Below are 21,324 nucleotides of genomic sequence, written 5' to 3'. Positions count from 1 at the left end.
TTGATCTTCAGTCCATGCTGAACAGAATTTGCATCTGTTAATAGCTTAACAGCATGAATATGCTACAAAAGTGGGTAATTGTTGGTAGTGTTTTTCTAATGTTCGCAAAGTTTGCAGCTGGTCTTGCCCATGGTCTAGTCTGTCAAACAAACAGAGCAGAACTCAATAAACCTGATTAGCCCTGCACCTATTTGAACTCAATGTCACTGCAGAGCTATACCTTTTAAATATGTTTACCTATAACATGGCACATGTAGCAGATGACCTAATGAAGGCAATGAAGCATTAATGTGTCATATTAACAAAGTTACCTGTTGGAAGGCCCAATGATGTTCTTCTAGTGATGTATAATGTAAATTCAGTGAAGTCTGGCACACAGACACTAAGATTACATTGGTATAGAAAATTTTCCTGTGTGTATCTGGTCAGAGCCAAATTATACACATGTTAAGAGTTTTCTATAGCCCACAATGGACTTGCATGCACATACAATACATAATTCTGGCCATAACTACGTGAAGTGTCGTATATGCTATCCATGCAAGTATGTAAACACTATTAAGTGTGTTGTTGTTGTTGTAGGGTTTAACACCCTTTTTCAGCACACAATAGGCTATACATGGCGGCCAGTATTAATGGTGGAGGAAGAACCGGGAAATCCCCAGAGAGAACCACTGACCCTCGAGAAGCCACTGGCAAGCTTTCTCACATACCCACATTGGCCGAATCCGAGATTCAAACCCACGCAGACAGAGGTGAGATGGCAGTGATCCATAACAGAGAGTGCTTTAGACCACTCAGCCACTCTGGGCACCTATTAAGTGTGTAATGATGGCAAGGTTATAAAATTGTAAAGGCAGAACGTTGTCTTCATAAAAAGAAAGAAAAGCTGGGAATATTAGACAGAGTATACTTCTCTTTTTAAGTGAAGACTTCTCCAACTTCCAAGTGTAGAACTTACAGCAAAGTTGGCAATGAAATTTGTGAGGTCTCTTTCAAGAGTATGTGACAAGCAGAAGTAGTAACTGAAATATTCAGAGATTTGCCACTCCTTGTGCTGTGGAAAGATCATTCTTAACGACTACCACAATGTGGGCTGATAACATTTAACTTTTTTAGCTTCAAGTTTTTATTTGGGAGGGCTGGATTTGCAAAAAAGTAGTTCTCCTAAGGTATTATGTTAGGGTAATGTATCTGAAAAAGAAACTGTCTTCCCTATTACATAGAAATTTTAACAATCAGTTATAGTCTACCGACATTAATGTCTTAATATGAAGTCAATATGGAAATGTTAAGAAAACAAAAGGTCACAGAGTTGTATATTATTTGACACTCTGTGAGAAAATATTCAGCTATTTCTACTTGTCTGCATGTGCAGTACCTTTTGCAAGCAACAAGATTTAGGAAATAAATCATCAGTTATACTACTTCCTTTGGTTCTCAGTCACGTATGCTAAAGCTGATCCATCTTTTCTTACTATAAATGCAAACCAGCAACACAATTTCATCCAGGAATGTATTACTTACTTACTCTGAAACAGAATGTTATGTAAATTATCCGTGTTTCTTTTAGTCACCCTTACATGTGATCTTTTTGCCATATATTAAGCTGATGCCCCCCCCCCCATAAACTTGTTATATAAAACAAATTTTTCTTCTTTCAGTCAGTGACCTTAACGTTTGACCTTTTCACCCCAAAGTGAATAGACTTCTCTCTTACAATTGAAAGACATTCACATATTTTGCTGAATGTACATGGGCAAGAAGTGAAATTTTTGTGCAGAAAAAAAATCATTTGATACATGATCTTTTGACACCAAAATCAATAAGCTTCTTCGCTACTCCAAATGTAAGCTATCAACTAAATTAAGTTCAGTTCTGTGAAGTAGAACAAGTTTTTGTGCTGAAACCATTTTCCTTTCAGTTACAGTGACTTTGACTTTTGACCTGCTAAATTAAATATGCTTCTTCCTTAATCCAAATGAAAGTCATACACAAAGTTTGGTAAAGGTATAAAACTGAAGTTACTGTGCAGAAAGAAGACTATTAGCAGCTGGACAGACCAAAGGAAGGAAAATAAATTCTCTTCCATTTGGCTGGTGTATAATAAATAATTCCACCAGCAGTAAACTACAATGAAAGTACATAGCATACCTGTTTTACAAACAATATGAAATGCAGTTCTCATTTTTGATAATTGACTTTTTTGGAAAATAAATTTAAACATTATTTTACATAGAGTTTAAATGAGTAACTAATCAAGTCATGTTTCTCCCACATTAAAAAAAAACTTGTTCATGTAGCTGAAACATAGAAACATAATACTGAGACAACAGTGTAACTTGAATTTTCACTTTCCACTGGTAGGCTTACATGTATTTACTTCATAAATGTATACTTTAGTTGGGAGTACCTTGTAATTCTCCATGAGAACAGCAACCCAGGGTTTGACCGTATCCATGACATCATAAAGCAGGTGTTTCTCTACCTCTTCACCATCATTGTAGGTGAGGTTCCCCACATGTATTGACCTCCTAACATCTGGGGAGGTTACAAAACTACCATAGTAATTAAAGTCATCTGGTTCCTGGAAAAGTAACATGAAGATCAATGTATAAAGTTTCATTTTCATTTATTTATCGTAAAACCTTTCTTGACAGAGCACTCCCTCCAGAAAATTGTCGTCTCTCAAGACAGGTGGTTTTTCATAGCAGTGGTCTCTCAATACAGGTTGTACTGTAACATTAACTTTAAAACAAGTCCCAATAACTTCTCATATTCCATCAACAGAAGCTCAGATGAAGACACATGTAGGTCTTTGATTTGGAGGAGATGGAGTACCCACTAATCTTCAATGGTTGATCACTTATCATTGCATATTCTCACATTAGCGATCAAGGATGGGATAACTTCAGCTGAATTGCAAAGCATGTGCCTTACTATTGAATAGTGTCCCTTTTTGAATCTAAGGGGTTTCATCAACATATATTGCAGTATTGCTGGAACAGGACATGATTTCTACTCTCTTAGTGATATGCACCCTCTCAATAATCTTCACATTTGATGATCTTCACCTTTTAATTGTATGCTCTCTCAATGATCTCTACCTTCTCAATAATCTGTATCCTCTCAATGATCTTCACACTCTCAATGATTTCTACTCTACTCTCTAAATGATCTGCACCCTCTCAATAATCTTCACCTTTTAATTATATGCTCTCTCAATGATCTCTACTCTCTCAATGATCTCTACCTTCTCAATGATCTTCACCCTCTCAATGATCTTCACACTCAATGATCTTCACACTCAATGATCTTCACACTCACACTCAATGATCTTCACCCTCTAAATGATCTCTTACCATCTCAATCATCTTTACCGTCTCAATGATCTGCACCCTCTCACTGATCTTCACCTTTTTTAATTATATGCACCCTCTCAATGATCTCTACTCTCTCAATGATCTGTACATCTCAATGATCTCTATCGTCTCAATGATCTTTACCCTCTCAATTATATGCACCCTCTCAATGATCTCTTACCATTTCAATGATCGACAACATTTGCATTGTTGATATTAATTAGCAGTATGCTACATAATTTTGTACAAATGACACACTAAATTTGTACGATGTAATTTTCACAAGTACAGTACATTGGGCATGAATGTATTGATATAAATGTTAACAAATTGATAAGGAACAAAATACTTGCATAGCATTTGCCTACAAAATAAATTTGAACGAATTCCTTTAACCCTTTACCTCATGCAAGCGCTGTTGATGCCTCTACTCCATTCGCATACAAGCGTCTTTAAATGCCTCTATCTGATTCACATATAAGCACCTTTGGATGCCTCTACCTGATTCACATACAAGCACCTTTTGAAGCAAGCTGTAAACATCAGCCATTTTGAGCAAGTTTTCATAGCGCCACCTTCTGGGGGAAAACTACTATTAGATACTACATTCATTGCTATGAATGACCATTATGGCAAATCACATGGTCGCTCTTTATGCTCTGTTCGAAATCTGCTATTTAAAGTAACTGGGTCCTATTCTCCACTCTCCAAAATGGAGGTATCAGATTTCATTCAGTACTTATGGAGTTTTCACGATTAGAATCACAACTATGAATGCTTCAATAACTTTGATAAAGGCTCTGATATTGTTGTAGGCAGCAACTGGTTTTTAAAAATTATTGAATTCAGATGACTTAGTGATGTAGACTCAGACAAAGAACTTGTAAATTTCAAGTATGAGAAATGGCCACTATGGTGGGTCATGCAGCTTCACTGACTTGATGGTGAGCGAGTTCTCTCAAGATTTTAAAGCACATAAAAAATTCTTCAGTGAAAAATAATTACACAGCTATAATGAACAGACTTTACTCTTAAATTTTTCCATACATAATAGATGTGTACCAAAAATGTAAAATGGTTAAAATTGCTGTTAAACATAACATACACTACACTGCTTAACAGTTAACAGGCAGGCCTATGTGTATGGAGTCAGGTAACAGGTGTTCTGTTTATAGCACACTGCACTGGGTAACTTTGCTACATGTGTATTGAAGGGTTAAAATGCCAGACACTCTATGAGGTAAAGGGTTTGAGGTTTCTGGCCAAGAAAATATAAGTTGAAAGCATTGTAACTTCTTGAAAGGTTTTTCCTCCAAAAACATAGATATGAACAACTGCACAAAGACTTTAAGACAAAGTTCTGATGCAGTAATTTACAACACTTGTAAAAAAAAATCCAAGCAGTTATACAATTGTTTATTGTTTAATTGGGAATTACAGAATATGTAAATAAGGAAATGAAATCACTATTCACTGCTTTATGACATGTAAAAAGTTCCATTGCCAAACATCATCTTCATGGAATGCTAGGTTCTGCTATTTCAAAACACAAGAAACAGTATTCCTATTGTTCCTTTCATTTTTTGAATACATTTAGGAGTTAACTTATAAAGTAAACTTTTATGCAACAAAATGTAATTCCTGTCAATGAAAACTAATTTATAAACTACCATTTATACTGACTTAGATGTTCAAATGTAAACTGCATAGACCCAGATCTGCCATTATGTAATGTGCTGGCAGATCTGGTCTTTGGAGTTTGTTGGGAGTAATCAGTAGATTCTAAACAAATAACACAGACCATGATCTGCTGGTGCATTATGCAATCAAAGTCTGTGTTAGATGGAGTTGGACTCTATGAATAACCAAGTATATATGGTAACTGTCACTGGGGTAAATAATTAAATTTTAGCGAAAAGCATTTATATAATAAAAACATGTTGCAAGATTTAATTTAACTTACAGAGATGTGACACTGATTAAAACTTGGGGATGCTATAGCATGCAAGGGATTATGTCAATGGAGCATGTCTTAAGACCCAATGTTTTTATTTGCATTGAGTTTTGAATATTCTTATTCAAAGATGAATACAAAATAAAATTTATTTAATATTAAAACAAGATACAGGTTAAAATATAGTTCAGACAAACTTATGTAATAGTGATTTTATCAAATGCTTGGAATCTGACAAGGAATTCTGTTGTACCTGCTGCATTACTGAATTTCTTTGTTCACTTAAGTATCTTCAGTTCTAAACCATGGTTATTTGCTGCAAGTTTCATTGCTAGTCCAGAGGCCTTACAAAGTCACAAAATAGGGCATGAACTAATATTATGGCAGTGTGGAGTTTAATGTAAGAAATGGTTCATAGTATAAGCTAAGTCAAAATGTAATCCCCTACATGCAACCAATACCAGAAATGTATTGCCTATATTTCATTACCTGTTAGTACCTGAACAAAATGATAACCATGCAATTTACCTCTGTTAATAAAAAGTTGTAATAGTTTTTAGTCCCTGTGACATTATAGAAGTACGAGGGATACTTGGTTAGGTCTCCATTGAGTAGTGAATCAAATATCTGAAAAGAAATTAGTAGAAACAATTAAGTGAAGAGTGAAACAGCACGTGCTGAATACAATTCTGGGATGAATTAATGGTTGGTAGTAACCACTTACATGTCTTAAGCTCAAAACTTCAACATTTTGTACATAATCTGTCCTGTATTTTCTAATCAAACTAGCTTAAACAAATATGATACCCAGGGAAGCTGGTTTGTAAAAAGATGTCTAATTAACAGAACTATGGACCTTGCATAATTAAGAACAAACTGGCAACTCCAAGGCTACAAAATTTTACCAATGTGTTCATCTGAATTACCACAATAGATGCCAAAATGCAATAAAGTTCTCGTCAAATATTCTCAAAGCTGTAATAAGAAATAATAAGTATTCATTTGTAACGATGATTAAGTGCACTTTCTAAGCGGATTGTATTACAAAAAACATGAGAAGGTTGGAGCATGGTGGAAGTTGTTTAAAATGGACTACTTTAAAGTTACGCTCAGAATATTAATCAACAGCTTGCAAAAACAATACAATGAAGTGTTTACTGACTCAGATGAAGAGAGCAAATTCATTTCCTTTCAGCCTAAAATAGTTTCTTCCTTTACCAACCTGTTGTAGAAATTACTTTTAAATCCATAATGACCACACCATAAACATGCACAATTTATAAGTTAATACCCAAAAATATTTATAAAATTTCAATCATTTGAAAATTAGCCAATAATTCTTTGCAAGTTGGATTCATATGTTGTTCATATAAATAACTGCATATAATATTAATGTTTATACAATCTTTTGAATGTATCACAAAATCACAAAAACATTTGTCCCTCTGTCTATAAAAGCAATCTGAAGGAAATACAGGAAGAACAATTATGTCCATAACTGCTGACCAGATTTTATGAACAGTAACTATGATGGTAACTGCCAAGGCAACTGACTCAAACTTTGACATGAATAATGATCATTATCATTGGAGTCCAACTGCCCACCCCCAGTGACCACACATTTCATTTCTTATCAACTGCAACAATCACTACTGCAGTTGACTGTGATATTTTCACTTTTTTGTCCATGACACTCTATCTTTCATAAATACAGGTTCATGGACTCCTGATGCATTGGAGAAATAATTTACTCAATCATTCAGTAATATTTTATCTGGAACCTTATTTCATTGGAAACACACGATCTCTGATTTTTGTAAAACTTGTATAACTTCTCAGTGTCTACCCATCCATAGTAAATTATATCTTAAGAACACTGTTGTCAGAGGCTGTGCATTGCAACAAAAACAAGCCAGACTATTTGAAATGCAGTTCATACTAGAAAGATACATATTCTCATGTACAATGACTGACAATTTATTACAAAAAAAATTTGTTACTAGTACTGACCACTAATTATTCAGAGCAATTTTTTGACTTACAAATACTGACAGTTCATAACTTAGAACAATTTTTGACTTAATTCATTACATAAAGCAAATGATTTTATTAAAGTACAATCTATGACGGTCAATATGTCATTAATGTGGAAATTTGAATAATAGAAATTAGGACAGTGTCCCTTTGACCATAAATTTAAAATATCCACATATTATTAATTATTTACAGTATGGATTCATTAATTAAACTACATTTAATAATTACATGGCTACATCATACCAAGACTATGTGATGAAAATGTTTTTACCATGTTTACAACTACATGTGTATATAACAGTCACATGCTTAATCATGAGCTGATCATTTGAAATATAAGAATTTTAGAAATGCATGTTTTATTAATCTGTTTAAAACTAACCTTTGACCATTTCCAGATCTGGTTAAATTAATCTTATTTATAAGGAAATAAATAAAAACTTTCACTTATGCAGAATTATGAAGACTCAATAAAATTAAGGATTGCATTTTTTTCACTAAATTCTAATTATATAAGATGGATAACAATATATACTTATAGTCATCCAACAGCAAATTAAATAATTTTGTCTGACTATTGCACAAAAATTGCTACATGACAAGAGTGCATCACGTCTTTCTGAGTTCTCAATACAGTTGCATGTGACTGAACCATATCTTAACGAGTTCTTAACAGAGTTGCATTATAGTATTGTATGAGACCAAACTGTATCATGTCTTAATGAGTTCTTAATAGTTTGTATGAGACAAGACTGCATCATGTCTTAATGGGTTCTGTATATAGTTGCACTTTAGTTTTATGAGACAATACTGCATCGTCTTTGTGAGTTCTTAATACAGTTGCATTATAATACTGTATGAGACCAGACTGCATCATGTCTTAACGAGTTCTTAATAGTTTGTACGAGACAAGACTGTATCATGTCTTAACGAGTTCTCAATAGTTTGTATGAGACAAGACTGTATCATGTCTTAATGAGTACTTAATAGTTTGTATGAAACAAGACTGCATCATGTCTTAACAAGTTCTCAACAGTTTGTATGAGACAAGACTGTATCATGTCTTAATGAGCTCTCAATAATTTGTATGAGACAAGACTGCATCATTTCTTTATGAGCTTTTAATAGTTTGTACAAGACAAGACTGCATTATGTCTTAATGGGTTCTGTATATAGTTGCAATTTAGTTTTATGAGACAATACTGCATCGTCTTTGTGAGTTCTTAATACAGTTGCATTATAATATTGTATGAGACCAGACTGCATCATGTCTTAACGAGTTCTTAATAGTTTGTATGAGACAAGATTGTATCAGGTCTTAACGAGTTCTTAATAGTTTGTATGAAACAAGACTGCATCATGTCTTAATGAGTTCTTAATAGTTTTTGTACAAGACAAGACTGCATCATGTCTTAATGGGTTCTGTATATAGTTGCACTTTAGTTTTATGAGACAATACTGCATCATGTCTTTGTGAGTTCTTAATACAGTTGCATTATAGCTTGAATTGGAAGGGCCCCGAGTGGCTCAGTGGTCTAAAGCGCTCTCCGTCACAGATCATTGCCATCTCACCTCTGTCTGCTTGGGTTTGAGTCTCGGGGTCAGCCAATGTGGATATGTGAGAAAGCTTGCCAATAGCTTCTCATGGGTCAGTGGTTCTTTCTGGGGTTTTCCCGGGTTCTTCCTCCACCATTAATACTGGCCGCCATGTATAGCCTATCTTGTGCTGAAAAATGGCGTTAAACCCTATAACAACAACAACAACAACAACAAAGCTTGAATTGAACAAGACTGTATCATGTCTTAATTTCTTAATACAGCTGCATCATAGCTTGTATCAGACAAGACTGCATCATGTCTTTGTAACTTCTTAATTGAGTTGTATTATAGTTTTGTCAGCGACAAGACTGTCATCATCTATTAATGAGTTCTTAATGCAGTTGCATGATTACTACTGTACTATGTCTTTTATCAGTTCTTAATACAGTTGTATGTTTGTATGAGTCTGCACCATGTTTTAATGAGTACTTAATAACATGCATTGTGTGAGTTCAATTAATACTGAATAAATGATTATATATACTCTGAATGAATGGATCTCACCTGGAAAGCCTTAAGAAACTGTTGGTCATGAATGTAGGCCACAGCCATGTCAGTCATGGACTGGAAGTATGCCCTCTGATTTTCATCCAGCAGACCAATACTGTACAAGAAGGTAGCATACTCAGACATCATCTGCAATTAGGAACATTTATTGAAACTTTAAACTCTAACATGTAAAAATAAATGAAATATTCATTCAACGTGATTAAAATATTAGGTTTCTCTTAGTCTGATTCATCAAGATAATAGTTTAACTTTTTTTTTTGCAAAAAGAAAATAGGTCACTTAATTCCAACTGCTAACAGAGACAAAAGTCGGCTTTCGTCACTTTCCCTATATGAACAGGAAATAAACTTGTCTCCCTTGACTTGCGATCTGCCTTAAAACCTCAAAAGTTCTTCATAGAGTATGCATTGCAAACAGCCTAAAAACCTCAACAGAGTAATTACTGCAATCAGTCTGAACACCTCAACACAGAAATCATTGCAATCACCCTAAAAACCTCAACATCAAAATCACTGCAATCAGCCTAAAATCCTCAACATCAAAATCATTGCAATCAGCCTAAAAACTTCAAAAGGAAATCACTACAGAAAGCCTAAAAATGTCAACAGAGTAATCATTGAAATTAGCCTAAAAACCTCAACAGAGTAATCACTGCAATCAGCCTAAAAACTTCAAAAGTAATCACTGCAATCAGCGTAAAAGCCTCAACATGGAAATCACTGCAATCAGCCTAATAACCTCAACAGGGAAATCATTGCAAACACCCTAAAAACCCCAACAGATAAATCACTGCAAACACCCTAAAAACCTCAAAAAAGAAATCATTGCAAACACCTTAAAAACCTCAACAGAGAAATCAATGCAAACACCCTAAAAACCTCAACAGAGTAAACACGGTAAATAACCTAAAAACTTCAAAAGAATTATCACTGTAATCAGCCTAAAAACATCTACAGAGTAATCATTTTCTTGTGATCTGGCTTCAAATGAATGGAATTTCACTCACTTCATGGACCATCATGTGTGAATCTTTGGCAGGTATCTTGTAGTTGAAAACATATTTGCCAACATAAATAATCATTAAACTGACACAAAAGTTCACAAAAAACCATAAGCATGCTCTGTTTATATGGTTTTAAATCGCTCACTGAACAGAGAAAAGATGTAAATGCTGACAATGTACACTGAATACAAAACTTTCACTTGCCTGAAAGGGGGCGACGACATCCATTTATGAGAAAAGCAAAGTCAGCTGTACATTTCTGAGCATTTGAGCAAAATCATAGGCACTGGGGTGACTGTTTCTACTGAATCACCCCATAACATGGACCCTGCATACAATGAAAGTTTGTACATGTCCCTGGTTTGATAATCAGAGATAGATGATGGATGTATAGAGAATCCAACAGATCAATAAAAATTAATTTTAGTATATATCGGTGCAAATGCCTTTAACCAGGGCAAATTTACATTAAAATTCATTTCCACATGGTCTGTTGTTTTAAGAAATATTCTGTTGTAAATTTAGATCACCTCTTCATTATATTCTTTAAAGTAAAATATAAATACAAATCTTGAAAAGGTTCCATATTACTAGAAAAAATGTGAAAGATCAGTACAAATTATACAAAGAAGTTTCAATTAGGTCACAGTTCATTAAATGAAGATCTTTTTTAAAAATAACTTGTAGCTTAGCAATACTCATTCATGCACTGACGCAGAAACCATAAAGTATTTTGATTCATATTGTACAAAATATCTTAGAGGAATCAGAATTTCATCCAATAATTTAGACACAATTTTGTTATTAATTACTTAAGGTCAACAAGGAAAAAGTACACAACAGTAACTAACAGATTTGCTTGATTGCTATGCATGTCTTCTTACTTTAATTGCTAATCCAATATTTGTGCAGAAATTCTGCCAGGAATTTTCTTACATGGGGAAGGTCCCCCACATTTACCAACAGAGGAGAGAAACATGGGGGACAAAGCCAAACGTGAGATGATGGGTTACAACATTATTATAAGATATATAATATGAAGATGAGCATTTAAGGACTTCATATCACTTTTTTGACGACAAATATATAAAGCATCTGCATTTCCAATTTAGTTTCCTGAGTTTGTAAATATTATTCTCTGCTTTTTATCACTCCACTTCTTCAAAGCCTCTGAAAACGTCTATATGACCAATACACTTATCAGCTTCTTCACTGTTTCTGGTGTTAAGAACAGTGGAATTCTGCCTGTAAACTAAATCCCCTTTCAGAATCTGTTGTTTGTTTGTGAGAATCACTGTAATTTTGGCAAATTTAAACAAATTAGGGAGCTGGTTTTTATGATATTCAAACATAATGTTCCATAACACGATCAAGTTGTCCCTAGGATAGTTCTGTTGTAAGATGACATTTGTTGCAAGGCTGTATTCAGCCAAGATTGCAGCCTTTTGTAAAACAGATTAACCTGTGCAACCATTTTCATTAGTAAATGGATTATCTTTTTTATATTCATGACAGAAAATGAAATAACATCCTTCTGTTTTGATTCTTTTCTTAACCAATTGTAGGTAATCAACCATGTGTCTTTGAATTTTGGTTCCATTTCTTCTCTTTTAATCACCTCCATCTCACATGCCATGTCATCAGTTTGTACAAGTATTCGATCTGCATAGGAACATGAGAGCTTTCTTCCTGCTCTATAGCATAAACTGTAGCAGACAATCTTGCCATAAAGAAATCAGTTATCTTCTGTTTCAACATTCCTGCATGTTACACTCTATACAATTCTGTTATGGTTAATCAATGTATCAATTTGTTATATCCCTCTATGAGACAATTAAATTGGAACCTCTGGATAGTTTCTGCAAAACCACAGATCTCAATCATACAGATGCTTGTATTCAAACACTAAATCTACTTTAGTATATCTTGATTGAGGTCATTGGCATAATGGACAAAGTCAAACAAGACTTAATTTGACAGTTATTTATAATTTTTGTCTTTAAAAAAAAATTTAAAAAAAATTATACAGTACATATTGGGTACAACAAATTGTAGGAACTGCAAAAATCTATGTGACATTACTGGTTTTGTAAAGTTGCATGACTAATGTTCTTTGCTGCAAGATGCAAGAAACCAGCAGTCGTGGCCAATATGTACCACAAAAGCTGACAAAGAAATGTCCTCTGTCTTTTAAGGATGCAGTTGTACATTTCTGCAGTAAATATTTACTACTTACTGTTTGATACCATTAAAGTATGCACAATTTTCTTCTAACATCTGATTACCTTTTATCGAATGTTTCTTTCATCTGCCTTCAATATTCATGTCAGCTAGATTATCAAAGACAATATTATTGTTAATGAGAGAACTCAAAATAAGCTTGTTACTCAGTCCCTATAATCCTTGTTCAATTTTCAAGCACTTGCCATGATTCTGTCTGCAAATAAATGCCATGTAAAGTCACTTAAAAGTTCAGTCCAAATGCAAACAACTCTAATCTGTCATTGCATAATGTGCTACGAGATCTGGGTCTATGTTTGTTCTACTGACTACTCTTAACAAACCCAGATCTTCCAAGGCATTATGCAACTGCAGATCTGGGTCAGGGCAGTTTGCAGCTGGAGTTAGCTTTTATTTGAGTATACACAGTAATGAAGGAAAGTGCATGGAAAAATGGATGCCACATCAATTTGCTATTACAGGTGTCAAAGCAGCATGAAAAGAGATTTCACAAGTTGTGCATGAACTAACCATACAAACATGTGATCAGGTGACAAGACAAATAACAAGTGGAAATATTTACAGTTTCTGGGTCGGTAAGACCATCTCCAATAGCCATGCCTTTGAGGTTAATCTTCATAGCTGCTGTTGGATTCTTCATGTGGATATAGTAGGAGATGGCAGGGACATATTTACCAGCATATGACTGAAGAAAGAAAAGTACTCACACTTATGGGTACAAAACTCTAGGACAAAAAACATTTGAATACAAAAACTTTTACACAGAAATTCAAATATACCCCATCTCACCTGGGGAGGGAATGATAGCCTCACCAAATTTATATCTAAACAATAAATTGTAAGAATCCATTTATTTGCTAAGCACTTTTCTTGTAAAGTTGTTCTCTTAATAAAATACACATATTGCAACATTTAACTTTTATATTACAAATGTATATAAACTGGATGAATACAGTAAATCTACAACAATCTGAATTAATTTTACACTTTTAAATTGAAATATACCTTCATGTATAATGTTTCTCAACTTTAGTCTGCAATCCAACTGAATTTCAAATAGATAACAACTGAAATGCAAATAAATAACAACAAATGGTCAAGGTAAGAGGTCTTTAACTCGATTTACTGTCCTGACAAACCTTACTTTCTTACCATGACTGTAATCTCTGACCCCTAGACCCCAGAATCCAAAGGTTCCTTTGTTACTCTAAGTGCAAGACACACACAAATTTTGGTCAAAACACAATGACTTTGATAATGTTTTCTTTTTACAGAATGACCATGACCTTTTGACCCCAAAGTCAAACAGGTTTCTCCTTAACTTCAACTGCAATCTGATCTGTGATACAGAATGTATTAAGTTATTGTGCTGAAAGCAGCTTTCTATTTTCAGTCAGTGACATTGTCCTTTGACTTTTTGACCAAATATCAAAGGGTTATTTCTTACACCATGTACAAGTCATCTAAGAATTTTAACGACAGCATAAAATTAAGAACTGATATTCTTTCAGTCACAATAACCTTGATCTTTGACCCCCATATTAACAGACTGCTTCTTTACTGCAAGTGCAAGCGACCCACAAAGTTAATTCCTGGTATGAGTTTGTGTGTGTGTGTGTGCTTTGGATTTTTAATGTAGCTTTAACAATTTTTCAGCTATATCACTACGATGTCTGCAGTGTGGCTGTTTATAGTGATGTCTAGCACTGGGGCATCATGCCACAGACATGTAGCATGATGTCCCACCCAGTCACATTATCCTGACACCAGGCCGACCAGTCATAACACTAACCTCTTAATGCTGAGTACCAAGCAAGGAAGGCTAGTACAATTTTTATAAGTCGTTGGTATGACTCGGCCAGGGTATGAACCCATCACCTCCCACATCAAGGCAGATGCTCTAACCACTTAGGCCACTGGAGCAGTCTATTCCTGGTATGAGATGAAGAACGTTTATTTCAACTTATACATACTTACTTTGACCTTACAGCATTAAAACCCAATATTCATAAACAGTGCAAGGTATCTACAAAGTTTAATTCAGTTTTGTCATGTGAAACTAATGACATTGTCTGGAAACCATTTTTCCTTTTTCGTTACCTTCACCCCTAACATTTTGATGGCAAAATCAATAGGCTTCTTCCTTACCCCAAGTGTACAATATACACAATGTTTGGTCAAAGTCTGTGACGAAGAATGTTATTTTGCTGAAACCATATTTCTTCTTTCAGTCATGGAGACCCTGACCTTTGACGTTTTGATACCCAAATCTGTAGGATTTTATCTTTCATCATGTTTAAGCAATCCACAATGGCTGGTTCTGGCATGTAATGTAGAACTAATATTATTAAGCAGAAGCCATTTTAATTCTTTCAGTCACAGTGAATCTGACAAAATCCACAAAGTTTGGTCCAAGTCGGTCATGAAGAATTTTATTGTGTAAAACCATATTTCTTTCTTTCAGTCATGGTGACCATGACCTTTGACTTTTTGATACCCAAATCAATATAATTGTTTATATCATCATCCTCGAGCAATCCACAAAGATTGGTCCTTGTATTTGATGAAGAACCAATATTATTCTGCAGAAGCCATTCTAATTCTTACAGTCACAGTGAATCTGACCATTAACTGTTTGACTTAAAATCAACAAGCTTTAGCCTTATCCCAATTGCAAGCATTCCACAAAATATGGTCCAAGTTTGTGACAGAGAATGTTACTGTGCAGAAACCATTCCTCTTCTTTCAGTCATTGACCATGACCTTTTCATGCCATGTTGATTATAATTATAGATGAGGTATGGGGTATATAACAGATGGCAAAAAGCAAGAATGATTTATGGTTGAGTGCATTTTGACTCATATGAACAATGAATATTTTGTTTCTGTGAAAGTTACCTCCCCTGTGGCATAGAAATCATTCTTTTGATATTCACCGAAGACAGTAAAGAACTGATAGAGGCAGCTGCAAATAAAACAAAATAATGAAATTAACATCATATTAATAAATGACTTCTGCAGCAAACAGAGAACATAACATTAAGGTTTATCTCCTTGTATTTGACTGCAATGATAATACAGGTAATTATGGAATATCACACAATATTATGTTCTAAATGAACATCATTGAAATTCTATTGAAATCACAACAGTAAAGACTTTCATGTGTCACTACTGGACATATTAATGTGAGCTTGTTTAGAAAATATTTTTATCAACAAATTGATCAACAACGGTATCAACAATTGTTCAACTTTTTTGTTGTTGATAGCTTGATTGCTAAACATTGTGTATATATATATATATATATATATATATATATATATATATATATATATATATATATATATATATATACACACATACACACACATACATACACACACATATATATCTGATTCAGTTGCAGGATCACAGTAAATTGAATTTTTGGTTTAGCAAATACTAACAGAACAGCAATCTCATGTTTGCATCGTATTTAGTTATGACATAATAAGAAAGCTCCTACCTGTACAAGTCTCTTCCGACATCAGCTTCATTTGTTGTGTATCCTGCATCAGCTTGTGTAAAACTATATCCAGTACCAACCTGAAATCAAAATCAGCAACATCAATTCTTCATTTTGAAACAACATACTTACTTCAATGAGAATATTTATTTTTTTTAAATCTGAACTGAAACAAATCTTTTTCACTTAAGGTCTTAGGTTCCAATAACTAGAAACTATTTTCTGTTCAATACTGTCAAAATGATATATTTCCACTTTTGAATATTCTTTCTTCTTTCAAAATAATAACTGTACAGACATAAAAATTTGTTTCTTTCATAAAGAATTTTTTGTAGAAGTTTAATTCATATATTGCTAGGCAACAAAAAAAATGCATATTCTGGTTACGATAGCATATACACTAATAATGACATGTTGCCTACAATTATAGTTATTTTTAATTATGGCATGTTGCCTACAATTATAATTATTATCAGTTGTGACATTTACTTATGATTATAATTAATTATGACATGTTGCCTACGATTACAGTTATTATGGCATGTTGCCATTGATTATATTTGCTTTAAAATATATACATATTTCACAGCAATAATTACATATATTCTGTACACTATCTGAGATTAGAATGAAACTTGAATTTTGTGTATGTAATGGTAGAGTATATGACACATTAATTCTTAATAATGAGAAGACAAACTCACTGGATTATCTATGTATATCATGGAATACCTCTTGTTCCATGTGATGTCTCTTAGCTTTACTGAAAATAGAGAATATAGAGTCAACTTTAAAGACCCCAATGCCTTGTACAAAGAAGCTAGTGGAATTAACAGAGAACAGAAAGCCACTTTTAATGACATCATTACATTGTATGATAAAGCTAGTGGAGTTATCAGAGAATATAAAGTCTCTTTTAATGACATCATTACACTGTATGATAAAGCTAGCAGAGTTATAAGATAATGGTCACTTTTAATGACATCATGACATTGTATGATAAAGCAAGTGGAGTTATCAGAGAATAGAAAGTCACTTTTAATGACATCATTACATTGTCTGATAAAGCAAGTGGAGTTATCAGAGAATAGAAAGTCACTTTTAATGAAATCTTTACATTGTATGATAAAGCTAGTGGAGTTATCAGAGAACAGAAAGTCACTTTTAATGACATCATTACATTGTATTATAAAGCTAGTGGAGTTATCAGAGAATAGAAAGTTGGCTCATTTTAATAAGATCCTGATGAGCAGGTTCATTAACTCTAGATTGGGACAAAATGCCTGCAACTGTGGTTGCTTAATGCAGATCAGGAAATATCTAGATTCCTAGCAATTCTACTGTGAGATTGATGAGGATAATCCAAAATTCCCATCTGAGTGGAGCAATAAGGATGAGACACTCCAATTGTTTTGATTTCTATATCATGTTCAGAACCCAAGGTGTTGGAGAATTGTATACATTTGCCCATTCCAATCCACAGAAAGAGGATCAACTATCCAGGCCTTCCACTTATGCTAGTTCCTTCTTGCAGGACAATGAATCCACAAATATATTAGTCAGCCTAGGATATGTAAAACTTAAACATCAATTTGCCATTGAGGTGACCACTTTACAAAATCACAAACAAGAATACAAAAGTCCAGGCACTTTTTGGTTCTGATTTACTGTTGTGATAAGTCACCACAGAGGAATTGTCACACAGAATAAGAACATCAATCCCATTAAGGGTCTTCAGCCACCAATGAAAAGCTTTCAAAATTGTTTATGTCTAGAGACCATTGATATGTAAATAATGATCCTGAGGAGGCCACACTCCTATTACATCCCCAAATGGCAGGAGACTTGCTACTCCAGTCATCTGAGTTCACATCCATACCAATGGTGACTGCCAGAGGCTGTATTTGCATTAGTATGCCCAACACGATTCCAGAGTGGTTTCCCTGCCTTGGACCACAGAATCATTGTTATGGAGCCCAAGAAAGCGACCAAGGACTAAGACGTCTGCTACTGCCTTGAGCAAAACCTGCCAGGCAAAGGAATTCTCTAACTGATGGATTGCTCTGTGTAGAAAGGAATCTACCATTGCACTAATTCAGTTCTCGTTCCTGGGGGAAACATTCTTACCTGAATATTGATTCCAGAACTTGTCAACCAAAATCTTGAAAGGGCACAAGGTCGGAGATGTTCTTCTTGACCAGCAGATAGGGAATAAGGAGGGTAACAAATGAAATCATGCCATGCTCCAGAATATAACCCGCCTACTGTTTTGTAACCTGTTATTGGCAAATCACAAAACTTTGGAAGCCATGTAAATGGGGACATGAAGCCATACCTCTTACAAGTCAACACTGATTGTATAGTCTTTTCAATGGACTACAACCCATTGTTGCATCCAATCATGAACCCAAGAGAATAAAAAGAGTAGACCAATTGCACTTAGGTTGAGGACCACGTTATAAGTGCTGCATTGGAGCTAAAAGTTCTCTGGGCAAAGGCATAGGAGGTATGCTGAACATGATACCAAGTTCTCATGAAACCACATGTCGGGTCCACATATCATGGTAAATCATCCTCATTCAGTAACAATAGATTGAAGCTTTCTTCCTACTGAGATCTGTGATACGGGGAGCAAGAATTATGTCATTTGAGATAAGGAAGGTCATGTGGAAAACTGGCCAAAAAATTGACCTGCCTTTGACTCTTCCACTTAGCCTGGGAGAACTGCAGTTTTTGGTGGTTGTAAATTCGCTATGACTGCTTCCCAGCTGCATGTGCTCTAGGGGCTTTCCTGTGACCATTTGTTGGCTACCATGCAAATCTCTCAGCTGTAGGTAAGACTGAAGTATGGAAGGGATGCATTGGTGGCTGGATGCAAAGTCCATCAACCTGATCATTAAAGAGATTAGATATTGAGGTTGCAAGTGTAGCTTGGTCTAAGATGATATGTAAGAAAGGTGGAGGTTAAAAGCATTGCATCTCATTCCAACCAATGCAGATGTTAACAGCTGTATTCATAGCATCTGTGTATTGATATTCTATATCCATGTTCCTATGTATTTCTGGTGAGATTTGGGGTGGGAGAATGTAAGTAGTGTGCTGCCCATTGAAGACTGCCATAGATATTAGATGCAACATTGATCCCACTTTCACAATGCTAAAAATCAACTCATAGGCATCCAAACAGAAAATATGGAAGTCATTTGTGAGAAAAAGCCATCCATTGACATTTAGAACTTGTAATGAATGATGTAAGCTGTTCCAAAATATCAGTAACTTGTCAGATTGTGGTAGCAACTCAAAATAGATTTTCTGTAGACAATGATCACCTGACGTCAGAACTGTAGACCCAGCAGGTGATGTAGAAGAAAGTGGAGGACATAACTCCGATGGGAGTGAGTGGAAAACTTGTTCAGTCCAGGCCTGCAAGGCAGAATTTCATTCATTATAGTAAGAGCTCTTAATGACAAGGGAACTTGAAGGCCAGTCTGCATCAGTTTTGGATTAAGGTAATGAAGCCGATGTCTCTTATGCTACCTGCTAAGTAGTTGGAGAAGAAATGTCAAGCATTGCAGCTTACTACACTTGCAGCATGTTAGAAATAAATCCACTTCCTTATAGGGTGTAGCCAAGTTGAGGCTCCACTCATGGTCAATATCTATAAAACAAAATAGGGCAGACAATGTAGCGATTGTCCTGCTTCATGAACTTAAGAGTGCAGAGTTACTCACTATGCTACTATCCACAAGCCAGGACAGAACTGAAACTCTCAGGGTACTGATCATAAAGGCCAGTACAATGTTTTATAAGTGACAACTGGTGCTTCTCCAGAGCTGATGTATGTGTCCGTTTGTAACATGGGAGGACTGGGTCAGAAATCTATCCAGTTCTGACATGATCTACCTGTCACTGTGGGCAATGACAGTCTGAGCTGTGTAGAAGGCCCATGACAGTGAATATTGCCAGACCTTCCAACAGTTTCTTTCTTTGCTCCTTTAAAAATACTCACTGTCATACAAAACACTGAAAATTAAATTGGGGCAAAATTACTCTTAGATTATATAGTTTTCTGTCTTTCCCAATCTATCTTTAAAATTCTGAATAAGCATAGAATAATTATTAAAATTTGCAGCCAAATATTTATTTACACACTCCATTTCAGTTACCTATTTTTGTAATATGTGACACACTCTGTTTCTATTACCTATTTTTGTAATATGTGACACACTGTTTCCATTACCTAGTTTTGTAATATGTGACACACTCTATTTCCATTACCTATTATTGTAATATGTGACAGAGTTACAATTCCAGTCAACAGAAATTTGAGCTTGACCAAAAGATATCAGATGCATTTTTTTTAAAATTTCAATATAAATAATTCAAACTATCTCTTCAATTTCTAATAATCTATAACTGCATTGGAAATAATTGTGTACTAACTGACCTTTTCCATCTTTGGTCACCATGAGGGGCCCTTGTTCCACAAAGAGTCCAAACAGAGACGAACCGCCTGGCCCACCCTGTAGCCACAATACTACTGGGGCATTTTCTGGATTCACCTGCCAAATAAACAAATGATTGTCATAGCTAAACAATAAACAAACATGAAAACATTATTTTGTGTTATCAAGTTTGGAAATCTAAAACTGGAAAATTTTCATAGCTATAGATGATTTATATGCTTCATCAGTTATCCACGCTCCTTCACACATTCACAATAAAATTCTACACTGAAGAAAGAACTTTAAAAAAAATAATCCAATCATCGTTCCCAAAATGTATGGTTTCAAAGGCGCTTCACAACTTGCTGATAAGCAGAAACTAACCATTGAATATACTCCAATCTTGATAACATGCAAGTGAAAGGGTTAATACAAATCGACTGTGAAATAGACAAGGGCATGAGACAGCAAAGGAGAATAAAATTCTGGTTACACACAGGGGAAGAGGCCAAGCAACATTCAGTGATCATGAAAATCGTAATCTATACTGACCTGCACAAATATGTATCTGATGCTCTTTCTTTTATTTATCGATCTTAGATACGAAGGCGTCACTTCAAGACATTAATTGTTGTCAAGCATTTAATATAGATCAATTTGACATG

At 34.7% G+C, this 21,324-nt stretch overlaps 1 protein-coding gene across 5 annotated transcripts in view; it reads right to left on the bottom strand.

Moving 5' to 3' along the window:
* Window positions 1-21,324, bottom strand: part of LOC149779500 (putative serine carboxypeptidase CPVL) — a 46,671-nt gene that overhangs the window by 11,516 nt on the left and 13,831 nt on the right. For all 5 annotated transcript variants that reach the window (XM_089940191.1, XM_089940195.1, XM_089940192.1 and 2 more), the window contains exons 4-11: window positions 20,662-20,776; window positions 16,919-16,977; window positions 16,215-16,294; window positions 15,605-15,671; window positions 13,269-13,391; window positions 9,457-9,588; window positions 5,845-5,943; window positions 2,414-2,587 (exon numbers count right to left, since the gene is read on the bottom strand). In XM_089940191.1, coding sequence (XP_089796317.1) covers window positions 2,414-2,587; window positions 5,845-5,943; window positions 9,457-9,588; window positions 13,269-13,391; window positions 15,605-15,671; window positions 16,215-16,294; window positions 16,919-16,977; window positions 20,662-20,776 — 849 coding nt within the window. The remainder of the gene's footprint in view (window positions 1-2,413; window positions 2,588-5,844; window positions 5,944-9,456; window positions 9,589-13,268; window positions 13,392-15,604; window positions 15,672-16,214; window positions 16,295-16,918; window positions 16,978-20,661; window positions 20,777-21,324) is intronic.

Source organism: Sinohyriopsis cumingii, chromosome 17, assembly GCF_028554795.1.
Source record: "Sinohyriopsis cumingii isolate HCF-2022 chromosome 17, ASM2855479v2, whole genome shotgun sequence".
Lineage (NCBI taxonomy): Eukaryota > Metazoa > Mollusca > Bivalvia > Unionida > Unionidae > Sinohyriopsis > Sinohyriopsis cumingii.
This window is presented reverse-complemented; position numbering and strand designations above follow the sequence as displayed.